Source organism: Emys orbicularis, chromosome 7, assembly GCF_028017835.1.
Source record: "Emys orbicularis isolate rEmyOrb1 chromosome 7, rEmyOrb1.hap1, whole genome shotgun sequence".
In the NCBI taxonomy this organism is placed as follows: domain Eukaryota; kingdom Metazoa; phylum Chordata; order Testudines; family Emydidae; genus Emys; species Emys orbicularis.
Genome location: NC_088689.1, coordinates 107,379,518 through 107,397,024, shown reverse-complemented (window position 1 = coordinate 107,397,024; position 17,507 = coordinate 107,379,518). Strand labels below are relative to the sequence as shown.

The 17,507-nt window shown below is 39.7% G+C and overlaps 1 protein-coding gene across 1 annotated transcript in view; it reads right to left on the bottom strand.

Annotated features, from left to right (window-relative positions):
• Nucleotides 1–294: 294 nt before the first annotated feature.
• The window catches only part of IP6K2 (inositol hexakisphosphate kinase 2), a 31,499-nt gene continuing 14,286 nt past the window's right edge, over nt 295–17,507 (bottom strand). The window contains exons 2-6 of the mRNA XM_065407466.1: nt 9,476–9,772; nt 7,062–7,281; nt 5,984–6,159; nt 3,641–3,816; nt 295–1,076 (exon numbers count right to left, since the gene is read on the bottom strand). Coding sequence (XP_065263538.1) covers nt 579–1,076; nt 3,641–3,816; nt 5,984–6,159; nt 7,062–7,281; nt 9,476–9,677 — 1,272 coding nt within the window. The 5' untranslated portion in view covers nt 9,678–9,772 and the 3' untranslated portion in view covers nt 295–578. The remainder of the gene's footprint in view (nt 1,077–3,640; nt 3,817–5,983; nt 6,160–7,061; nt 7,282–9,475; nt 9,773–17,507) is intronic.

Below are 17,507 nucleotides of genomic sequence, written 5' to 3'. Positions count from 1 at the left end.
CTAAGCTGAAGGTTAATGCTTTGAGGAGTTATTAATGCTTTGGTTCAATTTATCTTTATGGTAATATTGTACAAACTATCCAAATGGGGTATTTACCCCCTTGAGATTTATAGTAATGAGATCCTGAATTACTATAAAAACCAATTTATTGGATATTTTTAAGACGATAATTTATTATTTGCCCCTCAATATCCAGTGATCAAACCCAGTTTCTGTACTATATGACTGGGAAGATCTGGGAACTCTGATTCTTTTGCCTAATCACCAGCAAGGACACCATCATCATTTACAATGAACAAAAAGAATTTTATTGGAATATATACACACCGGGATAACAGAGGTATCTGAATAATCAAATATGGAATGTTTAAGAAAGAGTTAAAATAAATAAGGATACCAAGATTTGCCAGTGCTAGGTCCAGCACCATTGTAAGTAAATGCCCTCCTCTGAACAAGTCTGACTCTGATGGGACCAACCCAACAGAGTCTGTAAATATTCCTACCACTAGAAAGTGGCCAATAATTTTGGAATACAAAGAGTCACTATAGTGCTTTCTACTGATGTGCATTCAAACTGTTTATTCGCTGTTTTCGTCTCTTATTTCTTTAATAATACCTATTAAGTTCTGAAGTCCAAAAACATAACCTGTGTCTTGGCCCTCATGCACCACACTATCTTCCCCATAGTACTTGCAGGTCGTGTGGGCAAAGTCTATCATACGGACATCAACAGTACTAGCAGTGGGCTTGTATGCATATGCTCCAGCTGATTCATCTGAAGACTCCTCTGAGAGATCCTCCAAGTCCTCTGGGTCTGAGTCCACAGTCACTTCCTGCAACTCCTTGCCATCATAAATGATAAGCAAGGAGCTGGAATAGAAACGATAAGACTCCTGTTTTTCTAAGACAGATTTGAGTTCAGTCAATTTCTTTATAACTGGTTCAAAGAGTTCCCTGCGCAGGTATTTGCCATTATGAAAGAATTGGTAAAGTGCTTCTTTAAATCCTTGGACTGAAAGCTTTCGCCCATGGTATTTATTCATGAACATTAACTGGCCAGTGCCCGTCTGGTAGACCTGTATAGGAGAGAAGAACAAAAGGAATGGTTGGATTGCCAGCAATGGTAACTCTGAATCATACTCCAGAAAAATTAACAATATCCCAGTAGAGAGAAAAGGTTTGTCTCTTAAAATAGCTCTTATGCAGTTGGAGGGGAAAGCATCCTAGCAATCACAGCCCACCAATATCTGAGGTATTGCTAGTCACAAAGGAAACTGAAAATTCCTCAGGCTTAGACTTGAGCTTTTCCATTTTGAAAAAAGGGATGAAGAATTTAAGTAAGATTAGGAAGGCTGAGGCCAAGATTTCTGAAGTCAAGTTACAACATGTAGGGCAGCCACTCCATATCACTCACTCCATTAGCAACTACTGCATGCCTCTGCTGGCAGCCTTACCAAACCTATTCCCAGAACTGCTGGAAGTCTGAATGACAGCAATTGCCCATATGAAACATGGAAGCAAGCCCCCATACAGAAGAAATTCTCCAGTTCTGAATTGTTTGGTCAAGTGCCCAACCATGTTCTTCAGAATACATTGGGACAACTAAATGTGCAGGAAGAGCAGCCAGTTGTGTTTGCATTGAGCTGTCTAAATGGAGTAGAAAGAAACCACACCAGTTTGCAAATGAGATCGTGGCAACTGTTAATTCAAAGCACCTTCCTCTCTATCCAGGTTTTAACTTTAAGCATCTAAATCCTTGCAAAATTGGAGCCAAAGTGATTTATTAGTCTAGTATGGTTCAGCAATGTGGGTTTTGCCCACATGCTCAGGGTCTAACTGATTGCCATATTTGGGGTAGGGAAGGAATTTTGCCAGAGACCCAGAGAGATTTTTGCCTTCCTCTGCAGCATAGGGCACGGGTCACTTGTAAGTTGCAACTAGTGTAAATGGTGAATTCTCAATAACTTGAAGTCTTTAAACTGTGATTTGAGGACTTCAGTAACTCAGCCAGCAGTTAGGGGTCTCTTACAGGAGTGGATGGGTGAGATTCTGTGGCCTGCAATGTGCAGGTCAGACTAGATGATCCTGATGGCCCCTTCTGGCCTTAAAGTCTATGAATCTATAAGAAAAGGGTAATTTTAGCAATCCGTAATCATTGCTTTTTCCTACAAACTGAGAACGTCATTTACCTCAAACCCACAGATCAGGTGGAGTCTATATTTAAATGGAACAACCACCCTCTACAGCTCTGTATGTTTCTCCAGCAGAGACCTCTATGTCTGAAGGGCACACACACTAAATGGGCTGGAACAGGAAACCAGAACCATTCTCTCAGTTGAGCACCAATATGGTGGTGAACAAATGTGGTACCCCTCCCCAGCCATCTCTGCTGACCGGTTCTCTGTTCTCAATACATGAGTTTAGGGCGGCAGTGAGCTGAGTGCCAGCCACAGGAATACTCACTTTCCCGAACAGAGCAGGGAGTGCTGAGTGAACACATCAGGCATCGGGGGAAGTTTACTGGATGGAAAAGGAAGTACCCCACAGAACGTTTGTGAATGGAAGTGGGTAGAGAAGTCATTTTCTCCACCTACTAAGGCCACTGGGAGAAAAAACATGCCCTCTCCCTACCAACATCTACGGATGAAAGAGAAGAGGCTTAACTTTCCCACACAGAAGCTGGAAGGAGAAGAACAGACAGTCCTCACTCCACTTCATAGCAGCAGAGGGGCAGAGTGGTAGCTCTTCAACACCACTGGAGCTGCAGTGAAGCAGTTGAGGCATTTCATAGGACCCAATCAAGTCACTCAGTCGCCAGAGATATGAAAGCTGCAGGGTATTACTTTAAATGAAAGCCTAAGCTGTGTTCCCTCATTGTATCTGCACTGTAATCTTATCACGCATATTTAATGATCAACTTCTTGTTTGCACATTACACAAAGTTTACTTTCGGCAGTGAAAAGAATCCAGACGTTCCAAGTCCCCAGGATAGTACTAACTGTAAGAGTTGTTGCTGCTGTTCTGATAGCCAAATGGTAAGATCCATGCACAGTGAGAGAAGACAGACAGGTTTGTTTTCTGATCTACAGCTCACAGGACACACTCACTGTGATGCAGAGGGAGAGCTGCAGGTTGCTATGCGGTCACTCCTCTGATTGATTAGTGACATTGGTTTGCTCTGAAGAAAGCCATCAAATTTCCTTCAGTTAGAAAGGTGAATGAAAGGTAGGACCTCTCATAAGAACATAACATACTCTCAAAGGTAGGGGTATGATGAAGTGGGATGATTGGATAATAAGGAGATGTCTAAAACTACAAATACAAAGAATATAATGGATTAAGAAAGCAACAAAATTCATTTTCCTATTGTCACCTTAATAAGATAATGCAGTTTGTTTGTGATTGGCTGGAAATTTACTGAGCTCACTTTCCTGCTATTACCAGTCAATCATACTTGTAACTCTGGGAGACAGATATTTTCCTCAATTCTGAGCAGCTGAAGGCTTGTTTCAGAAGAAAGTTATAGTCTTTGCTAATAGTACCAAACCACAAAGGTACAAGTAGAAAGTGTTTAAAAAATGTCTCTTCAAATATAGCCTGTTTTATTCCCAGCCCTACCCGCAATCCATTTCAGACTCACCTGCATGCCACACACTCGGACCCCAATAACCGCTGAAGTACTCTGCTGACACTTCCGGATCTGGTTAGCTTTCTTCTCTTCTGATGCATCATCTCCATGCTGCCGGGTTCCCATTTTAAGGTCCAACACACATGGCACTTCGTATCGAGAGGTTAGATTTTCCAGCAAGATAAATTCTGACTGGTTAAGGAAAAAGCCTTACAATAAGAAACACAGGTTTTAAAATGCATTCTGACAGCCCCACTCCAAGTGAAGGTAGTGGTGAAGTTAAAAAAGTTAAACTGAGAAAAAGGCTAAAAAACAGGGGCATCCAAACTTTGCCCAATCATGACTCCACTAGCAACTTAGTAAGAACCAAAAGGATACACCTACTTTGCATTAAACAAAGTAGATGGCACGTGACCTAGTCTTTCATTTGGATGTGAAGTCCAAAGAGACTATAGGTTCCAGCTTGCACTGCTCTCTCACTCTACAAGCACCTCCAAATTTGAGATGAAAATCACTAGGGGCTGCATTATTTACTAGGCTGGCCACCATCTGGCAATCCACAATCTAATTTTAAGTTCTCCATGGAGTGAGTAAACCTAGCAGACACTATTTCCATAAAGGGAGGAAAAACGTTTCAGTGATGAAGGCACTGGACTGGGATTCACGAGATCTGGATTCAATTTCCTGCTCTGCCACAGACACTTCCCGCATGACCTTGGGAAAGTCACTAAAATTCTCTTTGTGCCTTGGTTCCTCATCTCTAAAAGGAGGGGATAACACTTCCTTCTGTCACAAAAGTGTTATGAGGATAAGTTCATAAATATTTGGGAAGACCTGAGATACTATAGTAATGGGGGCCCATTAAATTATCTAGCTAGGAACTTATCACTAGGTTTGTGAGGCTAGCCCCTGGGAGAATTCTATTTGCATTAATCATTCTCCATGGTTCTAATGGGTTAATTATGTTTATGCATACACATTTTTAGTGATCCAATCACCAAAACTCCTCACATACAAGATTTCCTTCCCTAAGCATGTAGGTCTTAAGATGTTTACAGCATCTGTGCCAGTTGCAAGCAGAATGTATTCAAGGCTCTTTGTGCCTTATTATGGAAGAGAACCAACATCACTCTAAAGCTGTGGTGGGCAACCTGCGACCCATCAGGGTAATCCACTGGTGGGCCATGAGACAGTTTGTTTACATTGACCGTCTGCAAGCACGGCTGCCCGCAGCTCCCAGTGACCGAGGTTCACCGTTCCTGGCCAATGGGAGCTGTGGGAAGTGGTGCGGGCTGTAGGGACATGCTGGCCATCACTTCCCGCAGCTCCCATTGGCCAGGAACAGCGAACCACGGTCACTGGGAGCTGCGGGCGGCCGTGCTTGCAGATGGTCAATATAAACAAACTGTCTCGCGGCCTGACAGCGGGTTATCCTGACAGGCTGCATGAGGCCCGTGGGCCACAGGTTGCTCACCACTTCTCTAAAGGTTCACAGGCATATAGACTCCTTTTGTCTTTACTGGAGTTAAGAGTGCGTGCTCTGACAGCTGCACTGGCACTAACGGAACAAGGAAATCTCATTTTCCATCACATGAACAATCCTACACTCTCAGAGCTGAGAAGTATAATCTGCTTCTGCTTTTAGGAGCTTGCATTTACTAAGGATTTTCATCTTTTCTCAGTTATAAACCCAGATTAAATTTTAGGTTCAGTTTGCTTTCACCAAAAAATTAGCTGAAATTAGCAAGCTGCTGGCAGCAGAGGACTAGCCTGTACAAAAAAAGTCTTCAAAAGTACTGCTATTTTCTCACTCAAGGAATCAAAACGTTCCACCTTTGACTAATTAAAAGCCAACAATCCCCGCGTACTTTAAAAAAAAATAGTATCTGAGAAGATACATTTTTGGAATTGTGAGGGTGGAGGAGTGAAGGTTAAATCCTTTGACATCATCCTAATATATGCAACAAATATAACTGCTCATGCCAAGGAAAGCAGCAGCAGAACTCCACTCCTCTAAACTCATGCATTAGTAAACTTGTCTAGTCAGTGATCACTTCACCTAGGATGCTGGAAACTTTTCCACTAACAGAGATTCATACTAAAATAGATTCCTTGAGTTGCCCTGCACAGATGTGTTTAAGTGTTGGGAAAGCCCAAATTCTGGCAAAGAGTAACAATCCCCCTTCACAGTCACCTTCTATCTAACAAACCATGGTTTCAGATAATCCTATTCTGTGTTATAGCTACACAGTCTGGGTTGGGTTTTGGGGGGAGGGGGGGGGGGCATTTGCTAAGAAAAAAAGCAGAATCCTTCCTTGTTCTGCTGTTGAGAGAGAGACTTCTGGGAAAGGATACTATATTGGTTGCGATGTTTTGCATTTTCCTTCATCCGCCGTAACTGCTGCTGGTGACATTTCATACTCCAAGGGTTATGATGCTTAAACTGTGAACTGACATTCCCCTTTTTCTCTACACTGTAATACAAGACTTCAGATTTCTTCAGCCACTCAAATTCTTCCTCTAATTTGTGACTAGAAAACAAAAAAATAAAAAAGTCAGAAGCCAAATGGAGAAAGTAAGTACCCTACTTTTAAAAGGAAAAGATATAATTTGTTCAAGCTTTACATATTATACACTGCTGACCCTCAACCACTCAATGCTTTCAATTAGCCTATTCATATGTACCTCAAAATACTTCTACCAACAGCTGACAACATCCATTATTTCATTATACATGGGTCTGATCACGTTTCCCATTGTTGATATTTCAGTCTTTGTAAATCTGCTTCCACAATCTGACTATATGCTAATTTATATTTGCAGATTTCAACAGACCCTAGGAAACAAACAGTAATGAGATCTACAGAATCCCTCACCCGCTTGCTAGAAGTTTTCCAGATTTCCATTTTGTTACAGCTCTCTGGTAACTGCCACTACAATATATCGCAGATCGGGGGTTTGAATTGGGAACAGGTTTGCAGGAATCCTGCTTTACCTCTAACTGCATTTTTCCTTATTCACCCATGCAAAAAAGATTCCAGTAGACTCATTCAGCATAGCTGAAATTTTCTCTTGCAGAGTTATGCTTTTGCAGACACTACAGTTAAAAACTAATCAGAATCCTAGAACCTTCCTCAACTGACCACTGCAAAGATTTAATTGTGACGGGGCTCAAATGAAACTTGCCTGAAAGGAAACCACTTCTCTCCACTGTGAAACACTTTCAGTAGCAGAAGAGACAAACAGAAATGAGTGGGAGGAAGAGACATATGGCAGAAGAAACAAAAAGACTGGATAAAACCTCCATTCTAGCATTGAAATGTAGCCCCCATGTGTTTAATTTTACTCATATCTGCATCAGACCAGATAAGAATAAAATTAAACACATTGAGGTTATGTTTCAAAGCTTTACACTCACTTCCTTTTGACCTACCTTTTCATTTTTTCCTCTTTCCTGTGCTGCCGGACCCATTCCTTAGTTATCTTGTCATTTTCTAATACAGTCTTTTTGTTAGACCACCGTAACAACTTATTTTTGGGTTCGCAGTCAGAATTATCTATGCTTTCCAAGTTATCATGGTCCCCATTTAATGGATAGGCTATTAGACACAGATTTCCATCTTCATCCTCTTCAAAGCTCACCGACACCACACCTGGGGAAAGAAAGGAGATGACCAGTTAGTAATCAATTAAATGACACGCAAACACTTTATGCAACATGATTACATGAAAAATATAGCAACTTTTGGTTTTTCTCTTACCCAGGTCCTTAGTTTTTATCTTGCCACAGGCCAAAACTCATCTGTCAACCTAACAAATATCAAAACACCTAGACAAAATGACACCTCACAGAGAAGACAATTTATCATGTAGACAAAACAATAGTGACAGAAGAGATTTTTCTCTCTGATGCACAGAGTCAAATAGAAATCAAATAATAACAGGAGACGATTTCAATTATTGAAAAATTTTATTAATTTAAAAAAATGTCTGACTGGTCTGACCGTAGGAGAGATGTAAAACATTTTATATTTACATCTTGCCGTGAAAAATAACCTGCATAGAAACACCAAAAGCTTTAAGTTTTGCATGACAGCAAAGCAAAAAGCATTTATCCAGATTTTTTTGCGGGTTAATAGATTCCAAGGGCAAGGAAAGGCTTAAAGCAGAGCAAAACAAGAAAAACATCACACATTACAACAGATACTAGTTCAAAGGCTTCCACTTAGAATCACCACGTTTAATTTTACACTTTCCCCCCCTTTTTGGGGTATATATTTTATTGATGTTGGTTGTGCAGCGGTTTTGTGAAAGAAAGAACAAAAAGCAATACAAAGCAAATCTGATCGTAGTACATAGAAACATGGTGAACCTTGAAAGCATTTTTTCCTCCTCATCTCAAGAGTCTCTAGAATACTGCATTGTATATTAAGAGTCTTAGAGGAAAGTTCTGACAGGGTTGCCCCCAGTGCCATATTAGAAAGTTTCAATGATTATCGAAGAAGCCGTAACAATTGGCTGAATGTTTTTTTATTTTTTTTTCTCAGTCCTTTCTCTTTATCCTCAAATCAATCAATCTGCACAGTTCTTGCAGCACATCACTCGGCCGAAGGGGAGAGTTCTCGGCGAGAGATTGGCACTTCTGAGCTGGGCAGGCGGTTCTGGGACCTACAGTAGCTGGGGAAGGGAGTGCAGAAGCTCTGACTGACAGTCCTGCTGCCACATAGGAAAGGACTACAGGAAAAAATGGGGGAGCCAGCTAGCAAATGGCCTTTGGCTTTATCCTGGAAAAAACAACAGAGATGGACCAAATGAGGCCCTCTTACCCCTAAATCCCTCCCACACTCCCCAAAAAAGAAAAACCACATATACTAGTACAATTGTTCTACAACATTTTGTAAAGTATCATTTATAGACCACATTTTATTCAATAATTCCAAAAGAGCTTTTAATAAGATGTGTTCAAACCTCTCAGCAAGTATGTGAACATTCAGGCAATATAACTTTGAAACATCTCTGAAGTCCTCCTCCAATTTTACAATCAATATCAAAAGAAACTTGGCCACCCTTATTCAGTGTTCAAGTCTAAAATGCTTTAAAAAGCAATTCAAAAATGAATAAATGCTTCAGACTTATTTTATCAATTAATCACTGGACAGCAGTTAATGGAATACCCCACAAAGAGAGAAGCATTTCGTTTAACTAGTGCAATGCTTAAAAGAACTGGAATTTCCACTCCTACATACCATCTGACTCAGCCTCATCACGGCTACTTGATCCTTGCCTACCTAAATGCCACGAATTTTCGTTTCCTTAAGGGCAGAAACAAACTGCAAATGTTTAACAAGATACTTTTCAACTTTCTTTGCTATACTGACGTTATATATGGTGATTAATATGAGAGTTAGAGGACAACCCAAAACACAAAACAATACAGCTAAACTTCCACAAAACATGTATTCAGGCAATCTTACCCAGCCCCTGAAGACACACATTAAACAAGAGGCAACAAAATAAAAAAATTAAAATTAAAATCAGAAATAAAAATGAACGTATTACTGAGAACATTTACAAGCTGTTAGCTACTTACCTGTCTGTGCCTAAGGGAGATATATGGGCTGTCACGAGCAGAGTTGCTCTACTCTAATGCTGTTAGTCAGCCCAAAGACCCACTGGCAAGCATCTCCACCCTGCATCTCCACAGCCTGGCTCAGACAACATCAAAATACATGAAAAGAAAACCCCTAAAATCTCTTCGGCACAGAAGAGATTTTAGAGGGAACAGAGCACACTGGGATTTAGAAAAGAGAAAAAAGCCCAACCCCTTTCTAAGGTTTCGTAACATACCTTCATACTGTGGAGTGAATTTACGCATTTCTGTTGGGAGAGTCTCATAGAATTGGTGTTCCCTCTGGATGAGGGGTTTACAGATGGTCTTGTCATTAAACCGGAGGACACAGGAGTGACCCCCAACCTGGTGGACAAAAGGCTCGAGCAGGACTCCCTTGGCATAGTGCTCCACTTCCATAGCTCCAAATGCTGGGCTCATCCTTGTAGCACATTAGATAAAACAATGTGGCAATGGTGAAGGCAGTTCAGAAGTAGATCTGTCTCCCCAAAGGCGTTTATTCCAGTTCAAAAAGTCTGTTAAAACAAGTAGAATAGAATCCTTTGTGTTAGTAACTTTGTATGTTGAGGTCTGAGCAACCAAAGCCAACAGTTACATTCGTAAGGCACAACAAAGGAAACTGAATGTAAACAATCCTCTATGCAAGGTGAAACTGAAAAGAACTTACAGCTTTAGGTGCAGAGGCAAATAAGACTGAGATCATACAGACAGAGAAAAACAAAGCCACTTACCCCTCCCACCAAAGCCTCAGCCAATGGGAATTATATTTAGCTGCTACGCAGACCCACAATGAAGGAGGGGAACGAGACGAGGCGATACAAAAGAAGGGAAGGGTAATAAACATACTGCTTCTCTCAGCTGCTCTCCTTACTAGCCCTCACAGCATTTTCTTATCAACAGAAAGGCCCATGGGGCAATTTGAAGATTAAACTTCATGTTTTAGCACTTTATTCCATACTCATATTAGATACTAAGCAGAGTTTAGATCCAAGTTAGGGTTCACGTATAAGCTATTATGTACACTTACAGAACTACACAAATCATTGTCAATCCATGCATAAGTTTCCATTTTTACTAACTTTCAACACAAACACAAGCTATAAAGAATGAAAGACTAGTTAAAAACTCCCACTAAATTGACAAATCATCTTTTCCAGGAACTGAAAAAAAGAACCTATAAAAAAAAATTGATCACAGTAATTAAACTTTTAACCAGTTTAACTTTTTGTATCATTCAGTAATTTTCAAATATACTATATACTGTATAGCTAAAGGCAGAGGATCTTTAGTAGAAAGCCACCAGATAACAAATAGCACCCAGAAGGCTGCAGATCAACCACCATTCAACAGTTTCAGTTACCTGTTATTTTACTGTTTCATTTTACAGATTAAAAACAGTACAGAATGAAAAATCAGACTAAATCTTACTAGCAAATTTAGGTTGAGTAATAATAATTTGAGACTCAGCTTTAATGATTAACTTTAGTATCTAAAAAATGAACTGACACCTTTATTCCATCTTAAAGAATGTTACATGAACAATAAGGCACTTAATTCAAAGAAACTAAAAGTGTTCAAGGTCACTGGGCTATTTTTGTTTGTCCTTCTCAGATATTTAGCGGCTTTAGCTTACCTTTAAAACTAAACAACTAGAAGCTTATGGCAGTGACGATAGGTCTGACAGGCAACAATGTTAATACAACTCAAAATATCTACAGTGCTTTTTCATACATAAGAACATTAATCTGTTTATCTGCCTAATTTACCAGAAACAGGTCAACCAATTAAATCCTGACTGCTGGAAAATATACCTTCAACTAAGACGCCTGTCAGTGGAATTATTCCCAGGCACACTCAAGTTAACAATGTATAAAAATTCCAAATTTCCCAAGTATGGAGAACACACTACGCAATAAAACTAACTACTAGATTTTTATACCAAGATTGAATTAGAGAAACAAAAGCAAATTTATCTATCAATGTAATCAATTCTCTAGCAAAGGTATTTAACACCTAACTTAGAACAATGCACTCAACAAATTAGAATATCAAATACAATATTGCACAGTTACATTTTATATTGGGGGAGACATGCCCCCTTCCCAATCTAAATGGATTTCCCAATATTTTTCAGAATACAATCACTAAATCTACTTGGCAAGAGAAAAACGTTATATCTACATTAACAGAAATGCTAAGAATTCATTTACTTTTTCATAGAATATCAGGGTTGGAAGGGACCTCAGGAGGTCATCTAGTCCAACCTGCTGCTCAAAGCAGGACCACTCCCCAGATAGATTTTTGCCCCAGACCCCTAAATGGCCCCCTTAAGGATTGAACTCACAACCCTGGGTTTAGCAGGCCAATGCTCAAACCACTGAGCCATATCAAGGAGGCTCATCTAGAATGAGGCCTGACATTAACAATGGACCTATACAAATACAAACTGAAGACTTACAATATTTATTTGGAACTAGCTTGTTTAAAATACAAACATGTTATAATTTTTTTTTGTCTGGAACTTGCTGGTACTGAAATTTGTCATCATCCGACCTCATGAATACTAACTGACCCAGCCAATGTAAGCAACACTGTTTTATCCAGAAGATGGCAGTCTTAGTATTTTTCAGTTGCAGAAAATTATGGAGTATGTCCTCTGAACTTATTCTACTGCATTTCTACCCACCTTATGAAAATATACTATTATGCTGCCTTCTACCCAGATTGCAACAGTCAAGCACCACTATACTTGTCAGTTTCTGAGATACAAGATAACATACAAGTCCATTTAAAAACAGATATTCCAATGTGCTAAGAGAGGGATACATTTCAATGGACAACTATTTTTGTTTTGAGGGTTGCTTGCACACATCACAAACTGTTTCATATACATTTTTTCAATCAAATTTTAAAATCCCCAAAGACTTAATCAGGCTTCCTGGAGCAAACAACTCCAGCCCTCCTGAATTTTGTTCAATCCTAGATAACAAAGCCTTGTCTACAAACAAAAACTGTACTGCTTTAATTATAAGGTACATTTAAAAGCAGTACGTCGCCACCTCATGCAGATGTCATTATACCAGTAACAGCTTATTTCAGTATGTAAAGGGGAATAAGCTACACCAGTATAAGCACTTTTATACCAGCATATTTGAGTCCACACTAGAGGTTATAGTAGGATAATTTATTTTGTTGTTAAAATAATTAAAAAAAAAAAATCACACTCCTTAACTTAGTTATACCGATACAAAATCGGTGTGGAGACCAGGCCTAAACTTGTGTCAGAACAGCAGAATTTATATTGAAAAGTATGCTTATTAGCACTACAGAAAGGAAATAAATATCTGCCAAAAGGGGAAGGTTCACCTGAGAAAAACACACCATGCCCCTCCCTCATATCCCCAGTGAGCTCATTAGTTCTTCAGTGTAACTTCAGAACTTGTTTTCTTTCATATAGACCCAAATGGTCCATAAGGTATTTGCACACTGTGTATTTAGAAAACAAAAGTCACTTGAGTATGACATTACCCGGTATGTAGCTCAACAGGAAAAAAATCCTACTATTTTGATCATTAAATCTGTATTTGATAAAGGCACCATATATATTATGCCATATCTAATGCAAGCGCTAAATCAGAATTAAGCCATATATATGTTCTCATAATTGCTGTGTTTTATGTGAAATTTTATCAAATTCATTATTTCATATTTAGGCAAAGTTTTCAGTGTGCGGATTTGGGGTCATCAGTACGCAGATACCTGCAAAAAGGTCCTATTTTGAGTAAGCGCGAGAGGTAAATACAAATCCTTCAGAGTAACGTGAAAAAAACAACACGGAAGGGGACTTTCACTGTGGTTGTGTTATGCAAACTCTCCTTATATTTTCATATTACCAGATTTAATGAAATAATGTGTATATTCTGCATCTGTGTTCTCAAAGTATTGATGTAGGAATGTGCTTTAGGAACATGCCAGATTGTGTGTTTAAGATTTCATTTTACACTATCAAACAAAGGGCTGGTCTACACTGGGGGGAGGGGGAGATCGATCTAAGGTACGCAACTTCAGCTACGCGAATAGCGTAGCTGAAGTCGAAGTATCTTGGATCGAATTACCTGGGGTCCAGACGGCGCGGGATCAATGGCCGCGGCTCCCCCGTCGACTGCGCTACCACCGCTCGCTCTGGTGGAGTTCCGGAGTCGACGGTGAGCGCGTTCGGGGATCGATATATCGCGTCTTAACGAGACGCGATATATCGATCCCGGATAAATCGATTGCTACCCGCCGATACGGCGGGTAGTGAAGACGTACCCATAGCTAATGCTGTTAAAATCTTGAGGCTGGGATACACAGGGAAATTTACTGCTATAATTATAATTAATTCTCCACGTGAACACTCTTACCTGGAATAAGAGTAACTTTTTCTGGTTTAGCGTATTTCACTTCGGAAGCAGTATAAACTAAGCTAGAAAAAGCCACCCATTCCCCGAGAATAAGAGTCGCCACGCAGAGAGTTATGCCAGAATAGCTATAGCAGTATAATCATGCTGGGACACATTACTATGCAGACAAGCACTTAGATAACAAAACTCAGTTTGGAACTTGGCTTTATTCTCAAGACAGACTTTGAGGTAAGAAATCCTGGTTCTACTTCCTCACAACCCAAGCTCAGATTTAGACTGATTGCCTAACACTATAATGGATTCACCCAGCGAGTGTGTTAGATAATTCTGGGATTCTGTCCCCCAGATGTGCTGTACTAATATAAATTAATTCTCAGTACTCTTTAGGTAAGAAGGAGAACAGAAAGAACAGTTTGATTAAGTGACTTTCACAAGGTCAGTGACACAACTGAGTTAGGGTGACCAGATGTCCCGATTTTATAGGGACAGTCCCGATTTTGGGGGCTTTTTCTTATATAGGCACCTATTACCCCCCACCCTATGTCCTGATTTTTCACGCTTGCTATCTGGTCACCCTAAACTGAGTTAATGGGATGGAATTGACTCAGAAGAGTTCCCGGTTCCCAGTAGCATTCTGTCTCTGCCATGTTTTGGACTGCTTTTCTAGCACATCTTTTGGTAAAGAGATGTGTCAGCAAAAGAGACAAAGATAAACAGAGGATGCATTAAAGCAGTGGTCTCCAAAGTGGGGTGCGCAAGAGGATCCTTGGGGGTGTGCGGCAGAAGGAGCGCGCTTTTTTTTTTTGCGCACTTCAGCAAAAATGGTAGAGCCGGCGCAGCAGGGGGTGCGTGCTCAACATTTTTTACTGATACGGGTGCGCGATCAAAAAAGTTTGGAGACCACTGCATTAAAGGATATTTCTTTACTTATACCATACATTTCAAAAGGGGAAAGTCAGAGAAATTTAACTCTAAAAAACTGGAAGTAAGATCTGCTTTATATAGCTTTTATTAAAAACTAACCCAACGAATGATTTAATGTCATTATTAAGATACTAACACTTCTGGATAGTCAACTGTAAAGACCAGAAGGAAAACATGTACACACATGAAATCTCTGTTCGGAAGAAACTCAAGAATATCTCAAGAGAGTACCTTATTTCTCTAAGTGGAGACTACATTTAAATGCATTGATTTTATTCTCACAGGCATTCACATGACCAGCTGACCATCCAAAGCACATCAGTATGGATTAAGTTTTGATAAGGTGACTAATCATTTATATTAATCATAGGCGCTAAACACAAAGCAATCCATGGAGAATTTCACCAGATTTGCTTGCACTGCACCTATGTCTAACTGACACTAACAGCATCAATGGAACAAATTCATTAGAACAAAATCTGTTCAGCAGAAAAGCTGAAGAAGAGCTACCCTATTGTCCAGTCATTCCATTAAACACCTTATACACCCAGAAGGATAATGCCTACAGGCCCTACTGATCCCAAGATGTCTTAAGAGCAGGAATGCAATACTCTTTAAGAGTGTGATGAATGTATTGTACAAGACAAGAAACATACCCCACTTCCACCAAGCTCCTCGTGAGAGCTCCCTTTACTGTTTCATTATTATAGTCCCACAAATGTGCACAGTACTTTATAGACAGTAAGACAAGGCCCCCAAGCCAAAGAACTTACAACCTAAACATACAACATGAAGACTTAACCTTTGCCTCTCTTATTTCAAGTTTCATATTTACTCCTTCCTGTTCTGACTCAGTGTAACAGCAACATCTTCACTTCCCTCTCACTTGCCAATTTTTCCATCCTTTCCCTCATAGTCCAGGGGCCCATGAATTACAGAAAGATTTAATTCAGAACCAATTATTTTTACTTATGTCAATAGGCTGCTATGGGCATGAAACAGAGTCCAAGATGAGAGAAGTTCATTGCAAACATATTCCAAAGATATTTCATGTTGCTAGGGGCTGGGAGGGAGGACAAGCTCTCCCTGGACTCTGCCTTCTGAGAAAGCTGCAGCCTTTTAAGCTTTTATTTTAAGCTGTTGCTGCCATTCAGCTGAACAGGCTACATGTTCTTGTGCTTTGCTGCAGGAGCTGGCTCTCTCTAGGTGCTTTCAAGAGAACAGCACAAGTAACTGCAATTTGTACTAACTCCTTAAGATGAATGGGGAAAGGTAAACAAAAAATCTAAACCAACTGCATACGTTGGAAACTAAACATTTTTACACAACCTACAGAGCAAAAATTTCTCAATGAAAGATGTTTCTTAGAGCTCAGTGACATCTAGGAAATGAGCCATATATGGAGGGAAAATGTTCAAGCATTTAGTAAAAATTAGTGGCATATGGAAACACATTTTTTCTCCCCTACCTTTCCATCACTCAAAACTGGCTAAACAGATTTTGTGCACGCACACATATGCGATACCTTTGAGCTAAGATCACAAATAGACAGTTTCCATTCAAGTTAATTTTGTTTGAGAAAATTGGAGGAACCGAAGAAGGGAGTTTAAGTCACTTTGATTTAAATCAGTCCACCCTGAGCAGATGCCAAGAGCTCAGGAGAAGGATCTGGACACACCACAAGCCTCTGTCCTAAGTCCAGAGAGTACTGGTGAGTGGTGAGGAAACTGAGGCAAGGAACCTACCTGTGTTTCTGTCTGCTTCACCTATTAGGTAACCCGGAAGGGATAAACTGTAAACCCAGAGCACTCACAATGTTGGAGGTCTGGGACAGAATTTGCTTAAGCTACTGAGGAGCCTGTCAACACTGGTCCTGATGCCTAGGGTAGCTAGGTTGTACGCTCCCATTTCCATGGAGGGGTAAAGGACAGAGCGCATATGCCCAGGAAATGTGCTAGAGAGACCAAGGAAAGGAAGTGCTGCAGCCTCTCTCAGTCCAAGGGAAACTGAAGAAGACACAGTGTCTCAAGCCCTACAAAGAAGCCTGGTAAGAGTTCAGCCAGGGAATGCTCTACCAGGACTGTGTATGAAACTTACAAAAACAAAAACTATGTTTACATTTATTTAAGGGATTAAACCTGCAGATGTCCTCTGTCTGAAATCATCTTGCTGAAATAATAATAAAAATAATGTAATAAAAAATAAAGTTGACTGGAATAGCGCCAGCTGAAATATAGAGCCATCAAGATAAAAACAAGATGTTTGGCAGTAGAAAATGAAACTTACCCTTCCTTGTAATTCAAGGCATCAGGATTTATTCAGCATATTAAGATCAAATTCCCTCAAATCAATTCTATCATGGAAAACAGTTATGTATGACAATAAGGTGGAGGAGTTTGCAGGAAAAAGGTTTTGATTCCACATTTTTAATTGCATTATAAAACTGGCCTAAACTTTCCAATGTAATTTCTCTTCCAAAGAGACTTCAGTCAATATACCAAGTTGGTAAATGTTTACCCAGTACTAGAAATAGATAGGATGTACCTGAGCAGTATTCAGGAGTTAAGTGATCAAGATCTTGCATAATAAATTATAGGTTTACATTTTGACAAGAACCTACAAGAAATTTTTTGTTTCTGGCAGTATTTTAATGCTACATATAAATCCCTTCCCACAAGAAACTACTTAATCTTTCATGTTAGTTTTTATTTATTCAATTTGGATCATTAATTCAATTTAGCCTCACAATCTGTCCAGCTGTCCTAACATAATAGCAGTAACAAAAGCGACTAATCATTTAAACTTTAGAGATGAACTACCCACTATTTTATTTCTCAGTCCTCATGGAAAATCCATTCATTAAAAATGGTTGTACTAAACTAAAATGGAGAACCATGTTCTCCATTATAGCTCTTAAGTAAAA